At 35.7% G+C, this 23894-nt stretch overlaps 1 protein-coding gene across 1 annotated transcript in view; it reads left to right on the top strand.

Moving 5' to 3' along the window:
* The first annotated feature begins 4207 nt into the window (after positions 1 to 4207).
* Positions 4208 to 23894, top strand: part of RIN2 (Ras and Rab interactor 2) — a 53426-nt gene continuing 33739 nt past the window's right edge. Inside the window, exons 1-2 of the mRNA XM_070939137.1 lie at positions 4208 to 4288; positions 17147 to 17241. Coding sequence (XP_070795238.1) covers positions 4232 to 4288; positions 17147 to 17241 — 152 coding nt within the window. The 5' untranslated portion in view covers positions 4208 to 4231. The remainder of the gene's footprint in view (positions 4289 to 17146; positions 17242 to 23894) is intronic.

The raw sequence follows: 23894 nt of genomic DNA, 5'->3' as shown, positions 1-23894 counted from the left end.
ATTGTGAGGGCAATAAGCTGACTTTGTATAAATATACAAAAGTATGAAGGCTATTGCTTAACGCATTGTAAGCTGCCCTGAGTCTCCAGAGAAGGGCAGCATATAAATCAAATTATAAAAAAAAATATTATTAAAAAAAAAATGAGGACCACTTGTATTCCATATTGTTATTTGTAATCAATAATTATACATTTTTTTCTAGTGGCGTAGAAAAAGTGGTTGGGTTCTCTAGAAGCAAAACATATTTTATAATTCCAGAAAGAAAGGAGCTTTTACATATGAGGACTTGTGTGATTAAGGTGTTGCACTTAGAAGACTCAATTTCTATTCCACCAACAGCCATGAAAACTAATTGTATAACTTTGGGCCAGTCATTTTTTTAGTCTTAACCTAATTCAGGGTTGTGGTGAGCAATAGGAGAACTGTGTTCATCTATGGTGGCAAAAAACAGGATTCTGATAATGCTTTTCCCAACTAATTTATTAAAGACATAAACTACATATTATTAGTATTTTACTGATTAATAGTTGCAATGTGTTAAAAACTCATGTTTGTTGAGAGCTATGCAAGCTATCTGAATAAAATGTGGGATAGAAGTGTATATATCCCAATATATATGCTTATGAGTATAACAAATACAGTATAAGCTTTTATATTTCTATTTTAGTTATATTCATTTAATTTATTGAATTTTGAGACTGATTGAGTCCAAAAGGCTATGGGCAGCTTCCATTTAAAATACATAATTTAAGAATTTTCCCAGCCTGGGAAAAAACGTATCATATAATTATAACAATTATAATATCAACAACAACAGGGCTTGACAAACATCCTATCTCCAGGCTTGGAAATAGAGCCTTAAGAGATGTGGATGACTTGGACAGTGGGAGTCATATGTACCTCTGGGGTAAGGGGGATGCTCTTCCAGACAGGGCTGTGGCAGAGAAGGCACATGCTTCCTCGGTCACATAAGACTGCAGTGTTTAATAGAGAGGACCTGGAGCCCACCGACCCTGTCCAAAAGTACTGGAAAGGTAACCTTAGAGAGGGCAAAATATAAGTGTACTTATAATTGTGTTTAATTAAAGCAGTCATAGGACATTTCACTTAATGACTGTGTTGCTTTGCAATGGAGTTGCTGTTTCCCATTAGATTCATTAATTGATGACTACCTGTACGCCTTAAGTTGTATGCCCCACTTCCTATTTTTTCTATATACAGTAGTTGCTTTAATTCAATTTAGCAAATTCTAATTTCCTTATTTAAAGTGAGATTTGAAGTAACTTTGCAAGAGCCCTCTGGTTTGAAGCAGTACTAAAATGATTTTCTCATCAGCTTAGATACAGCAGCTAATTATGACCAGAAAACAAGGAAAAAGAGAAGAAAACATATATAAAAGCAATTGCTAAACAACATGAACATATAGCATGTTCTTAAGCCTTCATATCACAATTTAGAGCATCAGATTGTTATACTGTAATAACCTCATAGTTTGAGATACTCAGTGCACAGATTTGTTTCCACAAAGATTGCTCTGTGTCTGATTAAAGGCCGTGCTGCATATCAACTTGCATAGAACAATTGCATGTTTGTAGCAATAGTCATGGTTTAATGCAGTAGTACCTATTATGTGCACAACTCTTGAGAGAGAGAAAAGAGATTATTCATAAAACCTGTTTCTCTTAATATTTATATTGATATTAAAGAATCACACTGCAGGCTCATCAGGGAAACTTACTACCACTTCAAAACTATGTATTAAAATTCTTAAATGTACCTGATACTTGAAGATTTACTCTGGTAAATAAAATGCTGAAATTAGGTTTGATTCCTGCAGCAATGACTGATAACTATAAAGAACTGCAAATTAGATTCGCAGTACTTTGCTCTCATCCTAATACTGACTTAGTTTTTCTCATATCACATTGTGCCATTTTATGGTAATTGTACATATTCATCTGTAATAAAAAAAAATTGCAGAGAGATCAACAAGTACATAGAAGCAGCTGAATAGATATTGTGGTTAATATATGTGTAAATATGGAGCCACTGAGGAAAAAAAGTCAGCTTCAACAGTGGGAAACATTTATTTATTTATTTGCTAATCACATGTATAAACCATGCAACTCAGAGGACTTTGGGTGGCTACAATTAAAAGCACAACCAATACAGGATAAAAATAAAAGAGGCAATAAACTGTAACTAATATAAAAATCACCTGACTAAAGAAGTGGGAAATGCACATGATTCCAGAGGGCAGGCACTGTGACAGAGAAGGCAGTCCCATCAGATGGCACTGTTTTAAAGATGGGACCTGGAGCATGTGTGCTCTGTCATATCTTATCAGATGAGCAGATACAATAGGAGAAATTTGGTCCACCAGATAATCTATGCCATGGAGGACTTATAGGACACCACTAGCACTTTGAATTACTTCTCTCACTTGCAGGTTTTTTTAAAATCTAAAATTACCACTCGCTACTTATATTGTCCCTCAAACCCTAAGCAAATAATGATTTTGATTATTTCTTTTATGAAACATCAGTTTCAAGAAAGTTTTTTGAAAGTCAAAGAATGCAATATATAAAATCAGGTAACTAGCAAGTTCTCCCTCTATTGCATTGTGTTGTGATCATCAGTGATCCTGTACATAATGCCCTCTTCTATTTTGTAAAAATGAACAAAATCTTTTTCTTACCATTTGCAGAAGTTGGACTCCCCCCCCCCCAAGCCCTAGCCCTACAAATCTTTACAAATACAGCTGGACTAACACAATGACAACAATTGAACTAAGGGAGTTACTAAGTATTGGCACCATAGACAGTTCCTGTATTTTGGCTCCTGGAGTTTCAAAGTAATCTAGTGTGAAACTATATCAGCTCTGTGCTTGAAATAGACTGTCAGTTGACTGCTGCAAAAGAAATGACTTCAAAAGAAAATTGTCAAGGTTAAAATAAAGATATACCTCTTTAAACAACAAAGAAACATGCCCATTGCCTTTAAAACACAATTTTTGATATAGTAATTGGGTATTTTTTGTTAACTATGACCTTCCCCATGTAGAAATTAATTTCTACAGTTTTTGCTGTACCTGGATAGTGTTTAGGAATTACTAGATCAAGGGAATAGAGAATACTTTTTTAAACTTTGTTTTGTTATAAACAATAATGTCTTGGTGGCACTGAGGTACTGTATTGGTAAAGCTTGAAATCTTGCTGCACAGTAAGAGGAGGAGAGCCGTTTTAGTCTATAATGCTAGACAATCAGAAGGAATCTGATGAGGTAACCTGCAACTTGCACAAGATTATGCCATTAATAAAAATCTGATGGCTGGAAAAGATGCTCCTAATAGCTAATAACCTGATATTATAATTTCTGCCTGATGGTAAATTATTACTGAAATGAAGACTCTTAAGTCTTCTGGACAAATATATATTCACAGATAAAGCCTTGTTTGTGTTTTTAAAACCTTCATTTAGATAAGCACTACAAGTCTGTTTGCCAAAGAATTTGCAGTGGAAGTAGCTAAGGATGTACAGGTTTAGCATTTCAATGCTTTATTTATGTGTTTTTTCTCAAAACTGAAAAAACTGAAAATTTGATTTTAGGTTTTGATGATCAGACCAATTTTGTTATTTTAGAAATTGCTTGAAATGTTGTGAAATGTAAAGCAAAGGTTGAGGTTGTAATTTTTTTGCATTTTACTGCACTGAAAATTAGAAATTAAATATGTTTCCCCCTTGCACTTCTCTCTTTCCCTTAGTTCTCTTAACTATTTTCTTTTCTGTTTTTATCTTATAATGAAACCTAATAAAATATGTTTTTAAAAAGGAAAAGATTATGTTGTACTACATGTAGAATTTTAGTAAATCTGTTGTATTTGTTCAGTTAAGACTGAGATCTAGCAAATAAGCAACTATTAAGCCTTTGTATTCTTTCACAATGAGCCTATCAGACTTCAACCAAAAACAATATATGGGTGTGTTTGTGGAGAGGGGAAAATGCCAGTAGCACTGTCCTTAAAGTGTGATTCACAGGAAATAATAGGTCAAAAAGATACATTAAAGGCTCTGGTAGGAAAGAAATGGTACTGTGTTGTTAATGGAAAAAAGCTTGGCAAAAATGATGTTGTGACTGTTTCTGTGGCTTGGAAAGGAATTTCCAATAGCCCAGAGTAACCATTAAATATGTCTCTGTTTTTAGTTCATTAGGGCTTTCTTTCCCAGAGAAAATGTCAACTTCTGCCATGGAACCCCAGTCCCTTGATGAGAGAGGAAGTTTTTTTAAGGTAACTAAAGTATTGGTACTTATTTCAAAATGTATGTCAATTATCTGCCCACTGCTTTTCGGTTTAAGAACTTGGACAGATCTATGGTGAGAAAGCTTTTTTATATGCAAATGAAAGTTGGGTAAATAGATTATCTGAAATATAAACAGATTATTTAAGTATGTGTAGTAAAACAGGAAGAGACAAGGTCAAGAATGAATGGGAGATGAATAAATACCAAAATGAATATAAGGTAAGTAATTATTATGAAATAAATACACAAGCATGGTTTCATCATATAAAGCAAATATGTGACAAATTGCAAAACAAAATATATTAAAATGAGAGCAAATGAATTGATAGAAACAGGAAGACTGAAAAAATCATTGATGGATGGAGAGCCTCAAAAAAGAAGCAGGAATGGTTTGCAAGGATAGAAGTGATTGTTGAATGGTATTGGGGTCCCCAAACAAAATAACATTATGATTATATATTTACATTCTCTTGAAGGTTTCTTTTGTTGTTGTTTTGGTGCCTACATGTCAGTTTTGACTTTTGGCAACTGCCTGGACTAATCCCTGCAGTTTTTTTGGCAAGGCTTTTTGGAAGTGGCTTACCACTGCTTCCTTCCTAGGGCTAAGGGAGAGTGACTGGCCCAAGATCAATCCAGCTGGCTTTGTGCATAAGGCAGGACTGGAACACAGTCTCCCAGTTTCTAGTCTGGTACCTTAACCACTACATTAAACTGACTCCTTTCAAAGTCTGTTCCATACATTTCAGAAGTCACATATAACAGATCAACTGTTTTTCTTGTACAAAATTGTAAACAATTATATTCTGGTACACTTTCATATGTTTGCTAATTTAATTGGAGTTTGAATTTGGGGTCTTATGTGTATAAAGCAGTTACTGAGTTCTAGGCTCTTCCTTTAAAAAACAAAATCCTTTGTTATTCTCCTGAGTGGCTGCATTTGTATAATAGAGGGAACCATAAAGTAGACACATTTTAGTTTAGCATGTTGGGTTTGACTTCAACCTTTGGTTAATTTCAGATGTATCAAGAAGATGGCATTATTAAGTAAGCCAGGATTGTCTAGCTTCCAGCAGTCATATTTGCAGCTTTCAGAATTAAGCTGCTACAGATTTTGTTCCCAGGCAGATTGAACAGTGTTACTATGTTATCTGACTTAAAAGAAGTTAATGGTTTGTTTTTATTATGGAAAGTCTATTTCTTTAAATCCACTTCAGCTGTGGAAATAGTGGTTTATATTATGGCAGTTGAAGCAAATTCCTGTGTTTGGCAAGTGGATAGAATTGCCCAGACATATAAATAATATCTTTCATAAAGTGGAAAAAAATAGATTGCAGACTGGAAAATAAGGATATTTGGGAACTGTAGTTTCCTACCCTTGTTTCACTCCCAGCAGGTGCAGGAAATGGATACCACCTACTATACTAGAATTTAAAACCTATGTTTTGCTATCTCAGTATTAAAATAATACTACAAAAGAGCACATCTGTAAAAGAACAGGAGGTATATGTAAGATGCAACCATTCCATTGACAATATAGTTTTGCTTGCTACTGCATTTTTAAAAACTTTTTTTTTGTTAACATTTATTGTACAATTATTGTATACCACCAATATGCATGGCTGTTTATTACAGTACCATTGGATCATGCCAGGCCCCAGCCAACTGAATGGACAAATTCCTGCCATCTTTAGTGTAAGTTTCTGTTGAATGATCCTAATCTCAAGGGAATAGTTAACTTTTATTTCATTAAGGATCAGGTGCTGAATGATCCCGATTTTTTTGCAGTTCATGATATCATCATCATTATCATTATCATCATCATCATCATCACCTCCAAAACCATAATTTATAGGTGTCTATCTTCTTTCTCATAACTTTCCTGAAGTCCAATTTAATGCCATACATTCATAAACTATATCTGTTATGAACTTTCCTCCCTATGAGTAATATTTTTACTTCAACACATTAATCATCTTTATATGTTCTTGAGTCAAGTAAAGGGAATTATTAACTAGGTTCATTTCTTTGTCAATAATTGCCTTCTGATTTACATTATCTTTGTCTTTTTAATATTTAATCCAAACCTAAAGTTTTACTTTCCATTTCTACACTGATAATAAATTCCTCTAAATCTTTATTATGACTTTATGGAATAGTTCAAATTGTTAGTGTTTCAATTTCCATTTTAGATGCCATCTGTTCAGTCCTGCCATTCTTGTATTTGCTGTATAAGTTAAACAGGTAACAATTTGCACTTATCTTATTCCCTTCCTTTCAGAACTATGTTTCTCTGAATTCATTTCTTAGAATGGATTTCTGATCACTATAACAAAGTGTCAGGTGTGCCTCCCTTCAGTACTCAAGAAAGAAAAACCCCCGACTCCATTTTCATAGAGAAAGGTACTTTTACTGAGTATGAACTGAATGCAACCGAAGAAAAGCAAAGTCTGAGGCAATAGGCGCGAAAATCACATATAGAAAGCATCCTTAAAACCCTCCCCCCAATCGTCCAGTCAGGATTATCCAATCCACATCCTCCCCAGGGGTCATGTGGGGTGCAGCTTCCGATGGTGCCATCCTCCTGGTATGCCAGGACGGTTGACCTTGAGTGGTTATCAGCGTTTTTCCAGCTGCATAGAAAACGCTGAGGAAAACTTTCTCCCCTCTTCTCCACCAGCTCACTTCCCCCCTCCCAGACATTCAAATAGCTCCCCCCTCCCCCCTCTTACAATGGCAGCTGAGCAATCAAGCAATAAAAAGGCGGAGGCTGACACAAAGGATAATCTGATTTAATCAAGAAAAAATCAATTATCTTCCACGTTCCATCTTGATCTATACAATTAAAGTCTTTCTCCATGCATGTTGTAAATGTAATTTGTAAAGAAAACTTTGCTGATGTAAACAATTATTGAAATAATATCCAACTTTTTCATTGTGAGTTTATTTATACATTTACCAAATTCCAGTACAAATGTATTTCCCAAGGACTCTAACAAATGCACTAATCTTTGCTAGGCCGTGGTTTTTTAGGTTAGTATTTGTTTTCATCTAACTGTTACATTTTAATTTCAACTTTAAACAATTCACAGGATATTTCATCTACAAATAGTGCTGTTTTGTTTGATAGCTGGTTTAACAGCTGTATCTCATTTTCTAATGAATCAGTTCCTGAATGTGTTAATTCTCTACAAATGTTTCTGTTGTTTTATAATCCTGTTTATAAACAAATTCAATATAATCATTTTATTTTAATTTAACTTCATTTGCCTCTACAAATGATTGTGTGTTTTGACTTTGGTTGGTTGGCAACCTACTCTCTTTAATTGTCCAAGTTTAGCATGCATTTTTGCACCTTTCATTTATTTTCTGTAACTTGGTGGTTAGACTGTAATGCTGCATATTCTAGCTCCTGAAGTTTATTTGATTCTGTTCAGCAAAGAGCATATGTAGAGTCTCTGTTTATATTGCTACAAGCAAAAATGTCCTTTAAAATTCTATTATCCAATACTGCATTTGCCTAATCCAGGGGTGGGCAACTGTGGCCCTTTTACAACCTGTGGACTTCAACTCCCAGAATTCCTGAGACAGCCAAGCTGGCTCAGGAATTCTGGGAGTTGAAGTCCACAGGTCATAAAGGGGCCATATTTGCCCACCCCTGGCCTAATCCAAATTTTCTTGTGATCCTGTGATATTTTAAACACTATGTGTTATTGTTGTACCTTATGATTCTTGATGAACGTATCTTTTCTTTTAGGTACACTAAGAGCGTATGCACCAAGACAAATTCCTTGTGTGCCCAATCACACTTGGCCAATAAAAAAATCTATTCTATTCCATTCCATTCCATTCCATTCCATTCCATTCCATTCCATTCCATTCCATTCTTCCCTTCCTTCAGTCTCACTTCTCCATGATGTAAATTAAAGTGGATGACACTGATACCTTGACAATAGGAGAAAAAAAGCACCACTCTTCCTATGTTATCTGTGCCATGCATCATTTTATGAGCTTCTATCATTTCTCACTTTACTTTCTTTTGTGTCAGGCTAAAGAGTCCAAATTGCTCTTGTGCTCTTTTTTTATTACAGGGAAGCTGGTACATGATAATTTGTTTACACTGTTTTGCACCTTTCTTAGTTTTATAGTCTTCTATAGGTCCCAGAATTACGTATAAGTAATTCTTGATTTACAATCATTTTTTTAGCAATTGTACAAAATTACAGTAGCACTGAAAAAGTGACCTTCAAGTGGTCCTTGCACTTACAACTCTTGCAGCAATCCCACAAAATCAAATCAAAACTCTTTGGGCACTTGGCAACTGGTGTGTATTTATAATGGTTGCCGCAACCCAGAGTCACATGATTGCCATTTGTGACCTTCCCAGTTGAAGTGATTCACTTAACAACCCTGACAAAAAATATTATAAAATCGTTGTGACTCACTTAACAACTACCTTTTTTTTTTTTTTTTGCTTTAATTTATATTCCGCCCTTCTCCGGAGACTCAGGGCAGCTTACAATGCGTTAAGCAATAGCCTTCATACTTTTGTATATTTATGCAAAGTCAGCTTATTGCCCCCCACAATCTGGGTCCTCATTTCACCTACCTTTGAAAGGATGGAAGGCTGAGTCAACCTTGCAATTCGGGGTTCAATTGTAGTTATAAGTGGAGGACGGCCTGTATATCAGATCAAATCAAAACCTTTATAATGGCCTTTAAGTTAGATGAAGAATTGTATAGAGTACTTCAACTGTGGTCTAAAAATAAATGTGTAGTGTTGTGCAAAATTTAGCCTTTCAGGATGGAACATTCCAGAGACGTCTGATTTATTCTGGGGTCAGTTTTACAACTTCCAAAAGTATATCTTCAGAACTACGGTATTTGAGATGTCCTAAATATGCTGCCCTAGACAAAATAATCCCCAGTTTAGAGGAAAACCATCAAACTATATTCAGAATAGTCAGAATAGTCTAGAGGGAAATTGGGATCTTTGAAAGAGAAGTTAAATGTTCCAGAGTTTAGTGTACTTTGCATATCTTTTTTTTTATACAATTTCAAATGCAGAATTTTCTTTTTAACACCAGCTTTATACTGGATTGACATTTTGATTTGAATTTAAATTATTTTTCTGTCAGCTCATATTAATATATTGGTAAAATCTGGATTTTTATGTCAATACACACCTAAGTTTGTTTGCATTGAATTTAATTTGCCATTCTTACGGAGTTCTTGACAATCTGTTTTTGATCTAACCACTTTCAGCACTTTGACATGATTAGCAAACACTGCCATTGCTGCATTGCTAGATCTTAACTTAAGATCATATGATGGATTCCTGGTGTGCTTTGAGCTTGGTGGTTTCCTGAGGACATTTTGTTATGAGGCCAGTTTCACAGTCCTTGGGAAAAAGAAGCTTCCTGAATATTTATATATAGTGCCTAGCCCTGTCAGTCTATTAGAGTGTGGTTTTTTTTCCTTGATGGTTGCTTGATTAGAGCATTGTTTCTTCCCAAATTGTTTATCTGGGGCTATTTCCTGCTTATCTGGGTGTTGGTTTTTAGGGTGGATGTACTCTGGGCTACTAATTTCCTTTCTTGACATGTAATTATTAATGGCATATAGATAGTATATCTCTGTTCATCTCTTGATGTCTGATTTGTCTTCATGCCAAGCTTGCTTAGAGTTTTGGGGTTTATCTTGGCCTAACTCATCAGTTTCTCATTTGAAATTCTGGTTGAAAATGTGCTGTAGTGAGTGAATACCTTGCTGTTTTTTGTTAGCTAGCAAGATAGCTTTGCGAACAGAATTGTCCCTGAAAGCTGGATCTGAGTCACCATAAACTCTCCAGAACAAAGGCACTATCTTTGAGATTATGCACGTGATTCCATTCCTCATGAGTAGACCATGGAAACTGTAGGTTTTACAGTCAATTTATGAGTGGAGTGGTTGAGAGTCAGAATTTACATCAAGCTCAAACTTGCATATCAGCTTTTATGGACACTATTCTTGGCTGAGCCTTATCTCTTAATCCCTCTTTTGGTTTTTTTTCTAATTCTTTGCATATTGGAGAGATTAAGATTCTTCAGACTGTCAAGATTCTATTATATTCATTGGATGAGTTTCCTCCTTTTTAAAAGGCAATTTTGATTTTGGAAGTTTAAAAATATATGAGGTTTTTTTTTTGGGACTATGCAGCAAAAGGGCACTTAGTATATGGATTTTGGAAAGTTAATAATGGATTAAGGGGGCAGTGGAAATTCGAATTACAGCTTTGAATTATTTAGAAGATACTTGCTCATGGGAAAATGGAGATTGTTTTCATTTTTTAATGAAAAAAGACCTTATAAACTGATAACTGGACACTAGAGACAGAATAAAGAAAGAGTAAAAATCCTTAGTGCAAACTTTTGAATACCTTTCAACAAAGCTTTTGGACAATGGATCAGATACTTGATAAAACTGACATGTTCTTGTGAAGTTGTAAAACAAGAAGGAGCTGCAATGGATGTTTTTGAAATAAATTTGACAGAGGACTTAGATACAATACAAATAGGTCTGATGGATGATTTATTCCTTAAAGGAGATGAAAAGACATTAAATCAGCAACTTGATTTGGATATTTTCATCCCCTCTCTGGATATACAAAACAGCTTGGCTAATATTTCGAAGGACTTTTCTTAGAAGTGAAAAACAAAAGTTGATGCTACTATCTTATTCTACTGCACGAAACAGAGTTTGAAGTCAATGCCTTCTCTTTCTTTTTTCCCCTTTTTTCTACACTTTTCTTTTCCCCTTTTTCTCCTTTCTTTGTCCTATTATTTGCTTTTTTATTTTTGTGTTTTATATTATAAATTAATAAAAAGATAAAACTTCAAAAAAAGGAGTGACAAACAAAAGGATAAATTTTATTTATGGATACAAGAGAAAACTGTTAAAGTTCTAAATTTTGCTTTGAAACATAGATGAACAGCAAATTACCTCTGGAATTTTTTCTGACGAGGGTCAAAAATGTTTTTTAAAAAGTCAGGAAAGATTTATAAGTTTGGCTTGCTTGATTAGGGTTAAAGAAGAAAATAGTTATATCTTGTTGCCTTACTGGACTTTTGCTGACAATGATCAAGTGACAGAGTATTTAGACTTAAATGAGCTTACGGGAGGAGATTCTGAAGAAAATAGTTGTATCTGCTTGCCCTGACTGGATTTTTACTGATAAAAATTGACATCTCTTTTAGATCTTTTTTTCCTTATCTAAGAGATGAGATATGGGGGAAAGAGAGAGTATCAGTGGTGAAATTCAGCAGGTTCTGACAGGTTCTGAAGAACCGGTAGCAGAAATTTTTAGTTCAGAAGACTAGCAAATACCACTTCTGGCTGGCCCCAGAGTGGGGTGGGAATCTTGCAGTATCCTTCCCCTGCCACGCCCACCAAGCCACATCCACAGAACCAGTCATAAAAAAATTTGAATTCCACCACTGGAGAGTATGTTTTATTTATTTACAAATGGCGATAAGGTGTTAAAATTATTTTTAGCTAACTAGGATGAAAGGGGAAGTCATTCCTTTTTTCTTTCTCTTTCTCTCTTTCTTTTCTTTTTTCATATACCCCTTTTCCTTTCCTTTTTTTTTTACATTTGTTTGTATATTTTGTAGTTGGTATTGACTTTTATTCTTTACATGTATGATTATTAATAAAATTATTCAAAAAAAAGGAATTTGTTTCTGTCTTGAGAGATAAGGAGTATTCTTCATATCTTCTGATAGTCAATTGATCTTCAGGATTTATTCTAGCAATTTTCAGTTTATCTGTCCTACAATGTCTTTTACAATCCATACATTGAATGTTGTGGACACCTCCTATTTTTATTTCATTACTAGGACTATGGCTTCAAATGTTTGATAGGATTTTGTTGAGATTTTTGTGCTACAGTGATGCCAAGAGTTCATAATAGTCTGTTGGTTGTCTCATAGGTGTTTGATGCACAGTATGGGAGAGTTTTTTCTTTTTTCATACCCTTTGTTAGCAATAGGGTACCAGTATATGGATAAACACTTTTTAATAAAGTTGCAGGATTTCTATTGGACTGGAAGATGCTCTGTAGGTAATCTACTTCCTTTGGAGTTTGGACCATTGTGTGTGCATTTCGTTGTCTGAATCGTGCTTATATTCAATTCCTCTGGAGGCAGTTGAGTTGTTGCTTTGGTTCTGTGAATTATTTTTTACTATGCTTGTGATTTTAGCCTGGTGAAGATATCCAGGAAAGGTAATTTTTGTTGCTGTCTTATTCTCTTGTAAATGTTACACCTTTAAAGTTGTTGATTGTTTGGTGTGTCTCACTATTTCTTTTTTATTATGATAAAAGTATTGTCTGTGTAATGGAAATTATTTTGGGCTGTGTATATGGAGTGCCATCAACAGGATGAATTAATTATGAGCTGAAAAGTACCAATTCCAAGAGATCCCACTGTGCATTTCTTGCCAATTTAAGAATTGGTTTATATTCTTCAGAAGTATAGAACACTTCTAATCCCCATTTTCTAGCTATGATATACAAGCCTTTCTATCCAATCCCCACAAAGCATATCAGTTTGTAGACAAACATCAGGTTGTTTCCTGATAACAGACGTGCTACCTCTATTAATAAGATGAAATTATACTTTGTACACCCATTATATGTTAGGAATACATTTTAAAAATCCAAGCATTGTTTTTGACCTTGTTATTTGAAAATAGACCTTAATCTATTTTTTTTCCAACTTGCTGTTGGACTTCAAAGTGTTTGGCTTACTTCATAGTGGAATGGGAAGGGAAGGGAAGGGAAGGGAAGGGAAGGGAAGGGAGAACATTTCATGAATTTCAGCTCAGTGAATTAACAGGAAAGCAAATATAAATATCAAAATAATGATTTATATTATACATACCTCTGACTACATAAGTATATAGAAGTAAATATATAGTATCTGTAATCACTATTTATATTATGAGACTGAGTTTATTGAGGATATTGATTGAAATACTGCAGATATTTTAGTGTTTAGTGATGTAGTGTGGTTCCCCCTGGTGGACAGAATTGTGAAACAATATACTTTGAAAGGAAAGCTGGTGTGAATCCATTGGCCCTTTTGTTACTTGCTCAGGGTCTAGAATATGACAAAATAATGAATTTCAAAGGACTCAAAACTTGTTCATTTATTTATCCTAATAAAGATATTGGTTGTTTATGAATTTCAGAATTTCATTAGGGACCAGTTTGCTTCTTTTATTTGAATTTTTTACTGAGATCATAGCTGGGACAGAAGATTTAAATTTTACATTACAGTGAGTTCTAATAACTTTACAATCTGAAATTTTATATCTCTTCAAAACTTTTATCTCTTCAAACTGCTATCTTTTCAAAATAGTAGGATTTTATTTTCTTTTGATGTCCTTCATGAACCCATGGACTACAGAACGCCAGCCCCCCCTCCCCCCCACATCCGCCACTGTCTCCTGGAGTTTTCACAAATTCATGTTCACTGCGTCAATGACACTACCTAACCATCTCATCCTCTGCCGTCCCCTTCTCCTTTGCCTTCCAATTTTACCTTCTTTAGGATATGCTAGTTTATACTTCATCTTGCTTACTCAGAGCCTGTTTTTGTACTGAACAATATTATAGCATTAGAAATGATATGACATAATTAATTTTGAATTATTCACAACGTACCTACTAAACCATAATAGAAATTGTAGATATGGTTGTCTCAAAAATGCTTTTTCAAGAGGCAACTGGACTGTTTTTTCCTTGAGGAAGAAGAACAAAACATTCAAGAATCTTCATCAGTTGTGATGACTTTGAACTTTGCTGTCATAAAAGAGCTTTCAAATGCAAATGGACTGCTGAATCTTGTCCTGATGGGTTTGATCTCCTATGTTGTGCCATGGACTTGTGAAGTGGTTGTTTTGTTTCACCAATGTACAGATCTGCATATGTCTCATTGCATTGTATTGCATAAATCACATTGCTCACTTTTTGTCTGTATGTTTTATCCTTGGGGTGGATGAGTTTCTCCCTTAGTGTATTCTTGAGTTTAAAGTGTACTTGTATGTTGTGTTGGTTGACAATTCTCCTGATCTTTTCAGATATTCCTACAATGTATGGAATGAGAACATTGCTATGTTTGTTATTCTCTCTTTGTCTGTAATTGAAGAACTTCTGTTGGATCTTTTTCTGGATTTGATGAAGGCCCAGTTAGGATAATCCCAAATTCTGAGGGATTCCTTGTCATGTTTTAGTTCTTTTTGTTTTCCCTCTTTACTGGTAGGCAAACTTTCAGTCTGGTGGTGTAGGGTTCTGATCACTCCCATTTTCTGCTCAAGTGATGGTGAGAATCAAAATGTAAATACTGATCTCTGTGTGGGGGTTTTCTGTAAACTTCAGTGTTAATGCTTCTGCCTTCCTTAATATGCACTGCATAGTCTAGAAAAGCCAGACTGTTTTCTTTAACATCTTCCTGTGTGAACTTAATCTATCTGTTCGTAGAATTGAGGTGTTTGGTGAAAGTTTCCATTTCCTGTATTTTAAACTTGACCCAGGTATTGTCCACATACCTATAGTGAGTGGGTGGAAATCATGTGAAAGAGTTTAGGGCTTTGGTTTCTACATCTTCCATGTAGAGATTGGCCACAATTGGTGAACCCATAGTGCAGCTTTTGTCTGTAGAAACCTTCATTGTATTTAAAATAGGTAGTGATCAGGCAGAGGTCCAAAATGGCACATATGTGGTCTGTATGTAGGTGTGGTTATGGATAAGCATTATGTGCAAACACTTATGACTTATTCATCAAATTTCTGAAACAAATAATGACTTAGTGTTATGTAGTAGGCATATATCGGACCCTTAAACATGGGCAAGGAATTCTGAATATGGAATTCTTGGCACAAACTATTACTTAAAAAACAAAATGATAGCATATACATTTAAGTGACATTTTTGGTTTCATTCTTTCAACATCAATTATATACTTGTCATAGAAGATGGAACTTGCTGAGGTGGTCAACTTGACAGTTTTAATTAGAGATAGGACATCACCTGGGTTTAATGCTAATTCGAAATACTTTATTTGCTTTTTTCACAAACTGAAAAAACCAATTATGATATATGGTTTGATAATTAGAAAAATAGATTATAGAGAAATATAAGCAAAATTGTAACCATAGAGTAAGATAATAATTTACATTTATACTTACAACTGCTATAAAAGAAAATTGGAAGTAATTTCTTTACATTCCTTTTCTACTGGATTATTGTTTCTGTTCTTCTCTTATATCTTTTCTTTCTCTTCCTTTTTTATTCTAAATATTAGTTTTTGATTTTATCTTTCATCTTAAAATTTTAATAAAGTTATATTAAAAATTGTATACCTGTCATAGGTTATGATTGTGATGATTTTGGGATGTTGCGCATAACAAATCTTGCCATAAAATGTTAGCAGAAGCCTTGAGTGAATAGAGCAATATCATTTTCTTATAATATTTACACCAGTAAATATTTATGGATGGAAGCCCAACATTTGAAAAAAAAAAAATGAACTCAAAATTCACATGCATTTTGAGAAAATGTTGTGCCCAAAGGATCAATACTTCGTTGATCTGAAAAAAAGCAGATTTTACACTTGCAGGAAAACACTATGAAGAAAATACGTGTATAATTTTTCAGTTTGTACATAAGAGAGCATTTCATTTACATTAAGGTACTGGTGACATTTACAATATTCCATGTGCCTAACTAATATGTAGTATTTGAAAATCTATAATATGGTTTATTCATAAATACACTATTACTAGTGTATAATTCAACTCATTGTTAGTTGCTTCTTAGAACTCATTAGTGCTTTAGAGAAATTGGGTTTGTATTTAAATTCCTAAGAAATTAAGTACTTCATTTCAATAATTATAATTCACACTAATGGAATACAAGTATATTTCAATCATACAGAATTTCTCAGAATGGATTAGTCTAAACCAATGGAGGGAAAACTTATATAAATGATCTGTAGAAAAGCTTGTCATACTATTGTTCCATTTTTATTTGATTTCCGTGTTTGTTTGTATGGTTTTAGGAAGCATAACAGAGTTTAGAGATCTGCTTTTGAATTATATATACAAAATTTATATAAAGAGATGTAAAAGTATCAAAATGGGACTTAGCAAAACAAAAAAAAAACAAAAAACCTCAACGGAAAGACAGTGCCACCCTGGTTTTATAATCTTGGATTATTGATATTTGTCCACTCTCTTCTTTATACAGTACATGGGTTCTTTAACAAAGTATGGAAAATGATATTCTGTATGATCAAACTCTAAACACTTAGATTTTTATATATTTTATTTATTTTCTTTTATTTATTTTCTTTTTTGTTGTTTGCATATTTTTTCTCTCTTCCAGTATCAGTTCAGTAACAATACAAATCTTAAATAGAATTTTACAAATCATTTATTTAATGATTTTGGTTTAGTGGTTAAGGCACTAGGATAGAAACCAGGAGACTGTAAGTTCTAGTTCCCCCTTAGGCATGAAACCCAACTGGGTGGCCATGGGCCAGTCTTCTCTCTGAACCCAACCGACTTCAAGGATAGGTGTTGTAGGGAAAAGAGGAGGAGGAAGGAGTATTAGGTATGTATACTACAAGCTGATTTTATATGTGACTGAATGAAATACATGCTTCATTATGTTGGTTCCTCTTAAGAACGGGAAGTCAGAATTAGGCAGGGTGAAATGAGTTGTAATCCTAAGTGACTCATCTTGTCCATTCTTTTATTTCTACATCTTCCACTTTCTGATGTCATATTGCTTTTGTCCTTCAAGCTAATTGACACAATAGCTTCAGAAATCGGAGAACTGAAACAGGAAATGGTACACACAGATCTGACACTGGACGCTGGACGCACCAGTTTACCAAGGTGAATTAAAATTCTGTATCACTGGACTCATTTGGTGGGCTAATGTAAGGGTTAATGTTGTGTTAATTAAGAAGGTGGTTTTCTTCAGTATATATTGTTTATAGCTCTAAACTCTGAAAAATATTTGGGTTTTGGATGAATTTTAAAGTGGTTTGCTTTGGCAATGTAACGATATACTTTATGTTTCTCTTTTTTTATGCTGTATTCCTAACTTCCTGTAAAAAGTGATCGTGTCCTTTGATCCATATTCCACAATTAAGAATTCATTTATTAGCATGTGGGTTATTTACAAAAATGTATAGAAACTTATCTTTCTTTAAGGCTTCATTGCTAAAAGGTTATTACTTAAAATGCACAACATTTTTAAAATTAGAAAAATTATTTTCTGGTAAAAAGCACTGAAGAGTGCTAGTTCATTTGGATTCAGTAGAATCAAATATATATGTAAAATTCTATTTCAGTTTGTATCAGTTCTGTACTTCAATTTGTTTTTAAGCTTTGTTGCTGGTAGTTGAATTTACTGAACTGAAAACAACGTGTAAGTTTTCAAATGAAACATTATCTCCACACTTTGTGTTTGTGTATATGAGATTGCTGGCAACGTGAACTACAACATAGTAAATGGAAAGACCTCGGGCATATAAAACATGAGCATGCTGATATCGCATAAATGATAAAATTACTAAGACAGTGTGCAATTATTAATGTCTCCTATGTCATCAGCAAAATTTCTTCATGCTGTAGCAAACTAAGCCTGGGAAAGGAGAAGCAGAGTACAGTCAACTGTCCTAAGACTTTTGCATTGATTGGTATCCTGTGTGATAGATGTGGATTTCTGAGTGTCTGTATCATTTAATAAATCTTCAAGATAAGATTTGGATTCAGCTGATGAACCATCTACTTCATTGTGTGAGGGTCGTCTTCTTTTAGTCTATAGAAACAAACTTGGACATGGCATTGAAGCATTTTCCAGGTTTCCTAATTTAGAGAAATAAGAGAAACAATCATACTAAAATTCTTATGTGGCTCCTCATATAAACAAGTGAAAATCATGGACCTGTCTCAGTTATTCTGTAGTCCATCATGTATTGGAGGGCATATGTTGACCTTGTTTGTTTTCTGCTAGAACCTGGTGATAGGATCTGTGGCAGGAAACTTTGTGATAATCCTGATATCCTGAAAAAATATTACCTTAAAGCATGGTAGTTATTGGCATGTAAGATCTCTAAAGAAATGGAAATCCCTCCCTCCCTCTCCCTCCCTCCCTCTCTCCCTCTCCCTCTCTCTCCCTCCCCCTCCCCCCTCTCTCTGACATGAAATGTCAAATAAGGCAAGGAGGGACCCACATCCACTATCCTGCCTGTGGCAGAAATCATCCAAAAGTCAACCTGTGCCATTGCCATACCATACCCAGGTGTGGACTCTGACTGAAAAAGTGCCAGATAATTCCCTTCATCCAAGGTCCTCTGAAGCTACTGCACAACCACCTTCTCAGTCATCTTCCCCCAAAAGAGGATATTGGAGTTCTGGAGATGGTTTCTTGAGGAGCAGGTAAACCAAAGCCTCCTTGAGAGGTGAAGGAACAACTGTCAAGCTTCCAAGTAATAAGTCCCTGGAATGAACAATCCAAGGCAGTTATATTCAGTCAAAGTCTGTTTATTAGAAACATATCAAATTGTCAAGCTCTGACCAAAGCCCAGAATTACACCCAGTAAAAAGCAAAAGTTTGAAACTTCCCCCCAGAGTCACATTCTCCAATCAGCTCACAGTCCAACTGTCCAGTGACTCCAAACTCCACCTTCAGCCATCTGTAGGCACATTCTCAGTTCCCACGGGAAAGAATGCTACCTAGCCATAGCATCTCCCCTTATCTCTGCAACTCCCCTTCCTACTGCTAGAATGTGGCAAGCCTAAAGCCTCATTAGATCCTCTTACAGAATACCTAGAAAAAGCTTAGAAAAAGAATAGGAAATGACTACAATAAAACATGGCTACACATATGTCAGCTTCAGGGTCGACAACAACCTCTTCACTCCGAGAACTCACTGCTGTTAAAAACTACCCAACAGCCCCTGAGCCACTTTCACAAGCCAGGAGGGGTATGGATCTAGGGAGCAGGAGGCTGAACTCATAGTCCTAAAGACCCTGTCTACTTCCAACAGGTTCAAACAGTATTATGCCAAGTATGTGCAAGTAAAACCACTGTATCCCAGATTAATTCTGTATCTTTTCATGTGCAGGTCGTCCTTGTCTTACAACCACAATTGAGCCCAACATTTCTGTTGCTGAGCGAGACAGAATTTTGCCCCATTTTACAACTTTTCTTCCCATAGTTGTTAAGTCAAGCACTATAGCTATTCAGTTAATTTCACGGTTATTCAGTGAATCTGCCTTCCCCATTGACTTTGCTTTTCAGAAAGGTGATCATATGATCTCGGGACACAGCAACCATCATAAATATAAGTCAGTTGCCTAGTATCTGAATTTTGATAATGTGGCCATGGAGATATTGCAACAGTCATAAGTGTGAAAAATAGTTATAAGTCGCTTTTTTCAGTGCTGTTGTGTCTTCGAAAGAACAGTTGTAAAGCGAGTACTACCTGTATCTGAAGCATTTGCTTGTTCTGTTGTAATGGATATTTCATATCCAGAAGTTGTGGACAAGATTGTCAATAATTCCAACTCATTACTTAAATCTTGATCCTTGTCCATTTGGTAAAGTTGCCAGAGGATGGCTCATTTCAAGGACAGAGATAATTAATATGTTCTTACAGGAAGGAAGGATTCCTGGAATACTAAGGAAAGCTAGTTATTGCTTAAGATGAGTTCATAATATTTATTCTATGCTCTCTTTTTGAAGTAGTGGACAACCTGTTCAAACAAGTGATAGGAACTAAGTCCCAGATGAATTTAAATGACATTGAGATTTAATTAAATGAGATATTATTTAACCCAGTCCAGTTTGAGTTCTAGTCTGATTTGGGATCTCATTGAAATTCCCTTTATAGGTGATCAGAACTAGGAAATAGGCAAAGGAAAAGTGCCACAGACTGATTTTGATGCATATCTTGCAGATTTCACTACTGTGATGATCTTTTTGAACAAGTAGTCCTGTTCTGAATTGGTTTTGTCTGATGAACAGTCTCCAGTAGGTGGTGCTGGAAGACATTGGTCTGATATCTGAGCATTTGTCAATGAGGTATTATAAAGTTCTATCTTTTTCATGCTTTTTCAACTTTTACAAAACCATATTACCAATGCACTGTTCTTAGTATGTAGGCGATACCCATTTCTATTTATCTTTCTGATTCAAGGACTCAGGAAAATATCTTACATTACCTGGACATAAGCTGAGTGAAACAGAATCCTGGCAAAAAAATTTATGTTAAGTGATAGGAAAAGGGAGCTCATCTGAAATTTAGATATGCAACTGTATGGGAAAGCATGTTCCCTCAAGAATCATCTGTGCTGTTTATGTATTGTCTTTTACACCATTTGTTGACTGCAATGTTTCTATCCATGGTTTAAGATCTACAGAATGGATTCTTCTTTGTGTATCATCATTATCAAATATATCTACAGTGGTACCTAATTATGCATGATGCTAGGTAGGGAGAGATAGAATGAGAGTGAGAAGAAAATAATCCTTTTGCCTCCATATGCTTCTTTATTCCAGCTGGTCTTATAAGAATAATTTTTAATTTCAAAATGGAAATGCCCCAAGAGAAAGTTGAGGAAAGACGTATGTAACCTTCTTGTATTTAATATGTTTGCTTGCATATTCATGAATGGTTTACACTTCTTTATCTCTTTATACACATTTGCAAAATTAGAAGAAATTTCAAAAGGCCCTTATAGGAATATTATAGAATCAATCATTTGCTGGGAACAGGTATCAGAAAGCAAGCTTGCCCCTGGTCAGTAGAGATGATAGGGAAAGAAGAACTTCATTATTTATGAATGGGTCATTTTTATTAATTTACTTGATAAACTCATAGGCTACCTGAATGATGAGGTAACTCTAGGCAGCTTGCATATTAGTTTTTAAAAAGAATCAGCACTGTCGCCCAAAGCCACAATATGATTACAACAATGCTAGACATTAATAACCAACAGTGCATTAGAAAAGAGGAAAACCCCAAACCAAGTAACATGCAAGGCAAAAGTTATGTAATTCTAAGGAAGCAAAAAATTTGTGAAAGCACCAGCAGGGTTGGGGCCTTTTGGATTGCTCCATAGGGCAAGTGCAGCCACAGAGAAGACCCATCTCTTAGGTCCTCCAAGATGACACTGTTTTACAAATAGAACTTGGAGTGAGTCAGCTCTCGCAGATGTTACTGACTCGGCAAAAATAATTAAAGTGGAGAAGAGTGAACTCACCACCTAGAGCATTTTTCTTCCTGGGGATCCAGAGTTTGGTACTACCTGAGAAGGAGGGCTAATTGAGGAGTTTGGGAACTGAAAACAAGCAGGCGTGTGAGAGTCCCAAGAAAAAGAGTCACACTAGAGGACAACACAGCTGTGGGTAAGAGAAACTCCAACTCAAAGGTGAGAACCTCAGCAGTCATCTTCAGATAGCAAGAGAAAACTTCAATTATTGGAGCTGCACGACTGCTGAGAGGCAGGGGAGGAAAAGAGCCCCACCAGAGTCTGCAAACCCAAGCAAGGCCACTACTTGCAGCAGCCCAGGTGCAGAGCTGTACAAACCAATTCCAGAAACAGAGGCCTGTAAGTGTTGGAGAAGTGGGAGGAGAGACGAGCCCATTCACAAATCTATGGAGGAGTGAAAAGGATTTTCACATTCAAATGGGCAGAGATTGGCTGCAAGAGCTATAGACCCAGGAGAAAACAAAAGTTTAAAGACGTACTAGTTAAGAAAACAGTGCTAAACAAGAATCAGAACATAGAAATAGAACATACAGATACCGGTAGAAATGTACAGAATAAATAAGAATACAAAAAGAATAGCTGTAAACTTATAGTAACAAGAAGATAGTAGAGTAAGATAAGAGTTTAATTTTGTACAATAACAGTTTTGTGAGGGGAAAACAAATAGTCTTTGTGTTCTTGTACTGTTCTAGAGTTCTGTTCATATTAAGAAAAACCCTAACATAAAGAAAGGTGGCCACTTAAGTATTTACTTCTTAAGGATTTGAGTTTAAATAGAAGAGGCAAATAGAAGAGATAAGCAAAAGAGGTAAGCAAAATAGTCTTCCGTTGCTTACAAAACAGTGGCATTTTTAATTATGTATTTGTATCTGGCCTTTATTATTTTTACAAAAAACTCAAGGCAGAAAACATATCCAACATACTTTCCTCCTATTTTCCTCACAACAACCCTGTGAGCTGAGAGAGAATGACTGGCCCAAGATCACTCAGCCGGCTTTCATGGCTAAGGTAGAATTTGAACTCATAGTTTTCCTGCTTTCTAGCCTGGTGCCTTAGCCACTAGACAAAGTGGTTCTTGTTTAGTCAGAGGTCTAGTTTGGTCTTCTTGTTTGGGCAGGAATTTTGGGCAGAAATGAGGTGCTTCCGATTGTTACCTTCTTCAATTTCCTTTCACTCCTCCCTCCCACTTAGTGACTAAAGTCTGTAGCTGATGTTTCACCATCCTGCTTAGTCATACTCGTAATTCTTTACTGACTGCACTGCTGGTATGTGAACAGCCATTGTGCTAATCACTGTGGACATTGCCATTCCTCCTGTTATTGTAATAAGAGGGAAATCAAGATGCCAAGTAACCCAGACCAGGATTTGACAGTAAATTTCAGCTCTGCAACTTCACATGGCCTAACGTGGCTAAAATTTCTCAGATACATGATAGGACAGAGCTACATAGCATTCTATTTCAAATTAGAGAGAACCATATTGAACAATTGATTACATTGTATTAGTGGGGGGGGGGTGCAGCTCTCAAGGCACTTGAAGCCCATTGCTGTCGCTTGTGCTCATTTCAGTGGAATTGGCTCTTGCTTGAAGCTGAATGTGTTATTGGTTGATGGCTGACATCTACTAATTCTTTCTGGGATTTTGAATTGAAAAATCGCTTTTGAAATTATTAAGGCATCCAGTTGCTGCTTCTTGGGATAATATAGCCCAGTGGGGTGTCCAACCTTGGCAATTTTGAGACCTGTGGACTTCAACTCCCAGAATTCCCCTGGTATGTACACAGAGGAGTGCCGGAAACCAGAAGAGCAGTTCCCCAGCGCGCATGCATGCACCAGGAAGCTGGTCTTCCTGTTTCCGGTGTGCACATGCCACTGGTCACCTGGTCTTCCAGTTTCTGGCACGCATGCGTGCACGAAGACCAGCTGGCCAGTGTGGATGCGCGTTCCAGAAACTGGGAGCTCAGCTTCCCGGCGTGTGCATGTGCACCAGGGAGCTGCTCTTCTGGTTTCCGGTGCTCCCATACACGCAAAGATAGAAACCCGGAAGAGCAACGGGTGACGGCTGGCATGCCCGGAGAGATGGCTCTGCGTGCCATAGGTTCAATATCACGGCTATAGATGGTACAATAAAGTAACACATACTGGACTATTTCAACATTTCTAGTTCCACACAAGCAAATGCATTTCTCAAATGTGTTTTTAGAGTATCTTCCCTGTAATAATGCTAAAGGCAAAATATTATGCCCAAAAGAAAGCTTTCCTTAG

This window comes from Pituophis catenifer, unplaced genomic scaffold, assembly GCF_029215685.1.
Source record: "Pituophis catenifer annectens isolate HBS135680 unplaced genomic scaffold, rPitCat1.0.hap2 SCAF_3, whole genome shotgun sequence".
Classification (NCBI taxonomy): Eukaryota; Metazoa; Chordata; class Lepidosauria; order Squamata; family Colubridae; genus Pituophis; species Pituophis catenifer.
The sequence above is the reverse complement of the archived record's forward strand: the minus strand, read 5'-3'. Positions and strand labels throughout refer to the sequence as shown.